Source organism: Temnothorax longispinosus, unplaced genomic scaffold (genome assembly GCF_030848805.1).
Source record: "Temnothorax longispinosus isolate EJ_2023e unplaced genomic scaffold, Tlon_JGU_v1 HiC_scaffold_451, whole genome shotgun sequence".
Classification (NCBI taxonomy): domain Eukaryota; kingdom Metazoa; phylum Arthropoda; class Insecta; order Hymenoptera; family Formicidae; genus Temnothorax; species Temnothorax longispinosus.
This window is the reverse complement of record NW_027270288.1, coordinates 1-8,650: the sequence shown is the minus strand read 5'-3', so window position 1 is coordinate 8,650 and position 8,650 is coordinate 1. Positions and strand designations below refer to the sequence as shown.

At 35.5% G+C, this 8,650-nt stretch overlaps 1 protein-coding gene and 2 long non-coding RNA genes across 3 annotated transcripts; 2 read left to right on the top strand and 1 right to left on the bottom strand.

Moving 5' to 3' along the window:
• Positions 1 to 799: 799 nt before the first annotated feature.
• Positions 800 to 2,193, top strand: LOC139824593 (uncharacterized). The gene is made up of 4 exons (XR_011735191.1): positions 800 to 1,089; positions 1,235 to 1,573; positions 1,696 to 1,821; positions 2,175 to 2,193. It is a non-coding gene; the product is annotated as an uncharacterized lncRNA (long non-coding RNA).
• A 145-nt stretch (positions 2,194 to 2,338) lies between these two features.
• Positions 2,339 to 3,339, top strand: LOC139824591 (uncharacterized). The gene is made up of 4 exons (XR_011735190.1): positions 2,339 to 2,429; positions 2,514 to 2,680; positions 2,757 to 3,148; positions 3,288 to 3,339. It is a non-coding gene; the product is annotated as an uncharacterized lncRNA (long non-coding RNA).
• A 2,567-nt stretch (positions 3,340 to 5,906) lies between these two features.
• Positions 5,907 to 6,750, bottom strand: LOC139824592 (peptidoglycan recognition protein 1-like; the record flags this gene model as incomplete). The annotated part of the gene is given in 2 exon segments (XM_071797128.1): positions 5,907 to 6,698; positions 6,701 to 6,750. Coding segments are annotated over 2 exon segments (509 nt in total), but the record flags the coding sequence as incomplete, so codon positions are not given.
• Positions 6,751 to 8,650: the final 1,900 nt, after the last annotated feature.

Here is an 8,650-nt window from a genome sequence, read left to right as displayed (position 1 = left end):
GTGTTAAGTTCCTCGCGTAAGTCCCGGGCAGCTCCTCGGTCGACGCAAGGCGAGGCACGTGCCTCTAATTATTGATGATTCGGTCACCGCTCGCGTGGAAAGCAGGCAGCTTGGATTGGTTTTTAAATGATTGCGGACTTCTCTTACTTCTCGACTCTCGTTTAAGTGCGTATATTGATCTCGTTACTGATTCGGAAAAACGGTGCGTCGTATTGTGAGTGGAGACCAGTATTTAGAGGCGAAGACAGAATTGAGAGTGTCCGATCCGCCCGTTCGAGGAGGTATATATAGGCCAAGATTATCGGAAGGTTCCGGGAATGGTCGGAGCTCCACGATTATCTTCAAAAATGATCGTTGACGCGTATGTTATGGACTCGACACAATCCTAGAGGTAAAACGGTTGACACGAAATAAATACAAATAATATGAGATACGAAATAATATGACTCGACGTCGATGTAAACAAATAATATGAGGATGTGGAATAAGAAAAACAACGTGCAACATAAATAACTCATTTATTGTAATTAATGTACGATCTTTGCTTCAAGGCAGACGTAAAGAAGTTACTTGAATGCAGTGTCTCGCGCCAAGTACACGCGAAGCGAGACCGCACCGTGACTCTTTTACGCGACGCGACGGGGTTGCGGGTATACGAGATGTTGAGATCTCGATAACGAGTGAACGGATCAAGTTCTAATTAGGCTTGATCGATAGCTTGGGGTCCAATTAGGGGGGGAGTTTCTCTTATAATATTCCGTTACGTGCCCTACGAGCGGAGATATTGCAACGCAAAGTCCAAATGTCAAAAATTTTTTTTAAGATACTTTCTACGTCAACCGCTCTCATTCATTATAACATACATGTAACAAACAGAGAACGTCACTTTCACTTTTTCGACACTGGCGGCTAGCAGCGTTAGTATCGCAGTGCAGTGCAGTGCAGTGCAGTGCAGACAGTGCGTTCGTTTAGCGCGCTGTCAGAGTGTCAGTCAGTTCATCAGTTATAACCTATCTCGAGAGAGACATGGTAGTACGCGCGGAGCGAGACCGACCGTGACTCTTTACGCGACGCGACGATTAATTCAAGGTAATTGTTTTATGTAATTATCCTATAATTATCTTATTCTATATATTACTGTTATACTTGTACTATTTTATTTACTGTTTATACTACGTTTACGTGAGTGTTTATACATACAGGTTACCTATTATATTATTTTTTATATTGACAGCAGGGAGCTGATACTGAGATCAAGGAGCCTGTTCACACGAGGCGTTTCTGCCGCGCGATTGCGGCCGCGCGTTAACGTTTGCACGAGTCGCACGCTGTCGCGAGGTATAAGGTGCGACAACGCGCGCATACGCGCGTATGCGAAACGGCAGTAACACCGTAATCGTGCCGGCGATATACTGAATTGAAAATTGAATTGCTTCGTGCTTATCCCGAGATTTCGTATCCCTACATCGTGTTACCACCGCTGCCGGAAAAGAAGGTTCTCTACGCTTGGCAGAAAGTGACGACTGACACGTTCGATCCCGACTTCGTTGATCGCAGAAGAGCTGGACTCGAGGTACGTTTCCGATTTGCAATTATAACAGTATCGTGCGATGAATGTTGTACCCAATTATAACGTCAAATGAAGTTGTGCACGTTGCTAGTATTCTGATTATACAATACATTTTTACTTTATAGAGGTATTACATATTGACAGCAGAGAGCTGATACCGAGGAGATCAAGGAGCCTGTTCACAGGTATATATTGACGGCAGGGAGCTGATGCCGAGGAGATCAATCCCGTTTACGCGCGAAGGAATTATCGTAAGTTATTTTATATCGGTTCAACTTTTTTTTATTTTTTTCCAGGGAGTTAGAAAAGATAAAAATGCTCTCTTTTCATTTCATATATACATTTTTTCCTCCTCTCTCTTTTATTCACTGTTACTGTTGTACTTCGAAATCACTTATCTCTCTTATCTTCCTTCTTTTTATGTCTCCCTTTCCTTTGATGTTATTAAAAAAATTTGTAACTTTTCCATTTTTACTGTTAGTAGAATATGCTTCTCAAATTTGACAATTTATTTCTGAAACATTCCGTATTATATTATGCACTATATAAATTAACTATGTATAATATATATAAACTAATTATATGTATGTTTTGTGAATTATAGCAATTAGATAAGGAACTAAAGTTTCGTCATATCTGAAAAATGGCACCACCGAAGGTATTACTCGGACAAAATCGACAAAACAGCACTGCAACTTTAAGGAAAGGAATAACGACTAGAAGTCAAATTCTTTACAGAGCAATGTATTACGACAACCCAATGTTGGTAGAGAAATTCGCGCCAAGCGAAAGTGGAAGTTTCGCCGTTTAAAGAAAAAAACGCATAAAAGATGCACGTTTGCAAACATCACTAAGTAATGTATGTGTACTCTATACACAATTATTATATCAAAATTTAAATGTATATTTTGATTCAGTGGTAAGATTTAAATGCAATTTTCAGCTCGATTTTTATGTCGACGTCCATTCTTTCCTCATGAAAATCAAACCACTATTTTAATTTATCCCAAACACAGCATTGTAATATTTACATGTGCATGTACCGTCGGTCACGCGGAATGCAAGAGAAAATCCGCCGTTAAATTGAGTCACGAATCCTGATACCCACAAGTAATTCTTAAAATCTTCTTATGATCCTGATTATCTCATAATTTGTATTTTGTACGTGTATTTTATGCTTTGATAGAAGGAACGTGAAAAAGAGCAGGAAAAGGAAAGAGCACTAGCGGCGAAGCAGACAGAAAAGAACAAACAGAAGAGACAGATTCAAGCTTTGTCTTTTAATCTGGACGAAGACGAAGATGAAGCTATGTCTTCTGACGAAGACAATGCCGAAAAATCTCCGCAGTCAGAAAATGTGCAATTTGATGGCCCTGCGATTAAGAAGATTTAGAAAAATCCAGATGTAGATACATGTTTTTTGCCAGTAGGGAAAGGGACGAGGAGGAAAAAAACTTAGGGAAGAATTGAGACAAGAATGGGGTAGAAAGCAGAACGCGTTGAAGGAAGAAGAAATTGAGATCACATTCAGTTATTGGGATGGATCTGACCATCGTCGGAGTGTTATAATGAAGAAAGGTGAATGTCTCAGTGGTTTAGAGAACGTTTAAGTTATTAAAATACTCCAGTGTCACTTTTGGAGTAACATTGGGCAGATATATAATAATGTTCTGCTGCATAAATTAAATTTTCACACACAGGTAATTTTATCTATTAGGTTCTTCAGAGATGTTTAGAAGTTCTGAGGCGTGAATTCAGCGAGCTTAAAAACAGTAATGGCAGATCAGTTAATGTATGTCAAGGAGAATCTTATATTACCGCACCATTATACGTTTACTGCAACTATAACTGATTTTATTGTAACTAAGGTAATATACTAAATGATAAAACTTATGAAGCAATATCACAATGTTGGCATGTTATTTTAATGTATGTAATATTGCGATTAGGCACGAGGAAAGAGCGGGCCTCTGTTCACATTTGACGTTCACGATGATATTCGTATTATGCACGATGCTTCTGTCGAAACCGAGGAATCACATGTCGGAAAAGTTTTACTTAGGTATTTATTATTAAAAGAATACTTTGTATAATTCTCTTTTATGTTTTTCTCATTAGATCATGGTACGAGAGGAACAAACACATTTTTCCAGCGAGTAGATGGGAACCTTTTGATCCAACGAAAAGTTACGACAAGTATACAGTGTCGGATAAAAATAGGAAGAAAGCTAAAATCTGATCTTAGATTCAACGAATTGTCCAATTTTGTTTAAAGGATTCAGATTCAAGGACTAAATATTATAACCGGATAAATAACTTTGTTTCATCGTACAATTGATTCATTATAAACAGCTGATTATATTGTATATATATTAAATCTATTTTATAATTAATATATATTAGCTACATTGTATTTTTAAGGACTGTGATTTTAATTCATTCAGTTATGTGATAATATTTAATTCATTTACTCGATTATGTAGCTCTACTAAATAGTTAAGTTTTCGCAAACATTTGGAGGGAAATAAAAATACATGAATAGTTTAATGACTTAATATAAAATTACAATATGAAAATACAAAACCATTATACTTTAATTCATTCCGATAACAATCAGAAACAGTATTAAAATATTAATCCATGATCAGATCCTCTAACAGAAATCTATTTACAAATATTAGATGTATCATCTCTTGTCATTTCTTGAAGATAACTGTACAAAAATAAATATATACAATTATATCGATTATAATCACGTATTAATATTCATAGGTTTGATACAAGTTGGATCCATGTATGTAATATTTTCGGGAAAATGGTCCATTATAATAAACTTTTTTTTAGTCGATCTGTTCAAGCAGTCAAGGAATCCGAACCAATAAATAACTAGTCCAGACCCGAATCTGTTCCAGTAGTTTCCAGTTTCGCATCGTTTTATATTCTTCATGTGTTTTAAATACATAAATATACTTATTTGAAAATTTAATAATTAGTGGATAAGGAATAATCACATTGTCAGGTAAATTTTTTATTTAAAAATAATAATTGGTTAATATAAATAATTTAATTATTGCAGATAAACATGATTTAAAAAACATGTTAATGTTATATATATGTATATATACGATATATATGTGTATTTATATCCACTTAACATAGAGAATTGCAAGAATAACATTAAATATAATAAATACGTATTTAATCAATACATATTTAATAAATTTCAAAAATAGGAGACAATAGTTCTATATTATAACTATTATTACATTTAATGTTATAGCGATTCTCTATATAATACGAATATAAATACACATATATGTATATTTGTAAAAAATAAGAGGTTATATATATATATATATATGTATAAATTTAATAAAAATTTAATTAGTTGTTATTGTCAATTTGTGAATAATTAAAAAATAAAAAATGGAAATTTTTTGCCGATACTTGCTTATCACTACAAAATGCATGTTGATAATCAGTACAAAATACCTTTTTCAAAAAAAGGTAAAAAAAGGCGCCAAGTACACGCGTAATGTATTATTGTAAATTTAAAAATCTAACATTAGTAGCTTTAATTACATTCTTAATTTTGTGAAATCTAAAATAATTTTGTAATATTATAATTATACAATGGAAAGGGTGACTCTCAGGAATACAAAGATACATACCACTTGGGCTGAGTTAGGTAACACAATTTTGTTTTATTTTTTAAAAGTAGTTGCACAATTATTTTTCAAAGTGTATATATTCTCTTTGCAATTGGCGCAATTTAAAGATTTCACATCTTTTTTTGAAATACGTATCACTTAGGTTGAATTAGGTAACGCAATTTTGTGAATTATTTTGTTAGGGAAAAATAAAGCTACTATACATATACCATCACTTGGGTTGAGTTAGGTAACGAAATTTTGTGAATTATTTTGTTAGAAAGAAATAAAGCTACTACCATTTAAGATTTTTAAATTTACAACATACATTGCGCGTGTACTTGGCGCCTTTTTTTACCTTTTTTGAAAAAGGTAATTTTGTACTGATTTATTTAACAGCAAATCAATTTTATTATAAAGTTCGACCAATGCCTTTTATATCTTCTGCACTCAATATATATTTATATGTGACATTTCCTTTCTTTATTCACTAATTAGCTTGATCTAATTAAATTTATTGATGCTACGAAAGCAGACTAATTTTTTGTCATATATTTCACTGTATTTGAGTGTAAGAAGATTTTATATTTGGAACAAAAATAAGACCTGCGATATATTCAGTTAACTGTGAATGATTTAATTGAACTGTTGGATATATCTCACGACAAGATAATTAGATGCTGCAAATGCAAATGTGTAATTTAACTAAAATTCTTCTGACACATTTCTTGCCGTTTTAAATCACGTTAAACATTTGACACGATTGAACGTATTAACTTTTAATTTAATACGGTTAAAGGTGTTAAATGACGTAACTTAAAACGCTCAAAGTGTAAAAAGAACTGCAGTCGAATGATTCATTTTTAGACTTTTATGCGTATAAAACTAACACACTTGGATTTGCAGTGCGGCATTTACAGATTTAAAAGAAAACAGGATGTGAATATTTTCAGACATTGCATTTCATTCATAAGTTAAACTTTTAAGTTATCGGGTCAGGGCTTGGGTGACCAACGGAGCTACTTTTTAATTTCGTTATATAAGGCATCTCCAGGACTCAGAGTTTTCGAAACTTGTCGGTGACCTACTAACAGTTTATAGTCGGGCGCGATCTTTCCGGCTTTGACGCCGAGCTCTATGAACTTTCGCGCGGCACGTAATTGCGGTTTCGGCGGTACAGTTAAATTGAATCCACCGATGAAAGAAATGCCGATACTTTTGCTGTTATAACCGCGGGCATGGGCACCGACATAGTTCCAGCTCCTGCCGACATATGCGAAGCCGTCATCTCCAACGAAAAAATTATAGCCGATATCCACAAAATTGAAATCGTTGAAATGCGAATACTGAAGGAATCTCACTTGGAATGCACAATCTGATGGAGTGATACAGACCGATGTCGCGGAATGACTAATAATTACATACGGTACTGGCAGCTTCCTTTTTACAACCAAGGGCACCAAGGGCGGCAGCGCACCTCATATTCGTCTCTCTCGACAAAGCGTAATGAAGCGTCTGTTACGTTTGTACCTGAAAGTCATAAAAATAAAATACATACTATGCAAAAGGTTCAAAATATATCAGACAAATTAAAAGCTTCTTAATTTAACACCGAACGTAACAATCTTAATCAGATGCATACGCCAATTTTAGCATTAAAATCTAAAATATTACTCTCATATATATATAGATATATATATATATATATATATATAATATATAAACTATATAAAATATATGAAACTATATAATACTATATAAAATATATGAAACGTGGAAAGTGTGTAAAAAAGACGCGCCTTTAAGTAAACGAATAAATACAAATATTAGAGTGCAAGATACAGATTTTAAGTTGTAGTGCTTGCAAAACGAAAAATTTTCCAAATAGACAATTATCCTCCAGCGATGGGGTTGGAATTTCCGAGAAGACCGATGCGTCCGATTGATGAGTGAAATGTACAGTTGTGGGCACTACAATAGCTATAGCTATACTTCTATAGAAGTATTAAAGTTAGAACGCACGATAAAACCGCACGTTTCCACGTCCAGAGCCATTGCGACACTAGAATAATTATAAAAAGCTGTATTAGAACGATTTCACGAACTACTCAATACCGTTCGATGAAATGCATACAGAGTTATTATGACAGATACACACACGTGTGTACAAAAGGAGTATTCTAATTACATTATAAGTCCCCCTCACGTAAAGCATTATTATAATTCTTATTTGATTTATATCACTTTTCTGTTATTCTATTCACAATCGAGTTTTGCGGCATGCAATATATCGGGCCAATCTATGAATAGCTTAACACATATATACTGAGTGAGGTAAAAGATAGCTCTTCTATATTCAGCTTTAATTCTTGTGGCGCGACTAAAGTGTAACAATTATTAATCTAGAATGTCGTCGATATTAAACTTATATATTGTGGAATAGTATGACAAGACCATTAGTCAAAGGAGTTAATGATATTGATGACGTATCATTGAAATTACTTTTAAAAATTATTGCAATTTGAACAGTTTGAATAATATTATTATACTTCACGTAAGAGAACAAATGGCTGTTCTTTCGAAAACACCCATGCTCTGGTTTAAGTCAAAGTTTGTGTAAACAGGTTTCTTTCAGATAAATAAAGACATATACGATATTTCTAAAAGAAAGAAATTATCAAAGCTACTTTAAAATAGATAAAGATCGTACTTACTGATTCATCGCTGCTCGGGGGGCGGTAGAAGCCGTACCCGGATTTGCTAAAGCGAAGCTCGAAGGACCAGGGGAAGTGTGTAAAGTCTCCCAAGCGAAAGTTAAGTTATTTTATGCAAATGCGACTCACCGTTCTTGTGTGCCGTCGACTCCTGGAGCTTCGTCTCGGTCGCGATCGGCTTCGTGCGGCAAGCAAGCAGGGCAGCAGCAAAGCAAAGCGAGGCAGGCAGCAGTATTGAAGCAGGTCAGCAAGCAAGCAGGAGTAACGGCAAAAGCGCACACAAGCAGGCCGAGAAAGTAGGCGATCGCACTATCTCGCGACTCCGGATATTGAGCCAGTCTCCTGTCCGCATCTATCTCTCGCCCAAAATCTCCCTGTGCTCCGAAAATCCTCTGTGTCCGAGACGTCGTCGATGAGTGCCGAGAGCTCGCGGCGCTGGAACAGTGTCGCGAGCGAGTACTTATTCTTCAGGCGGGTGCCCTCGTGGGGTGAGCGAGGGCAGCACCGATTGGTGAGCTTCGCGCAATTATCGATTCCCGCGGTGATCGCGATCCGCCACGTTTCGCGCGAGTCACCGAACACTCTAAGACTAGATTACTCAAGACTTTATGTATACACGTAACGAGACTAAACTATTAAGTATGCGATACATGGCATCTATCTACAGTTTGGTGCGCGCCAAACATATCGCATTATCTGATAATCGACAACTAACA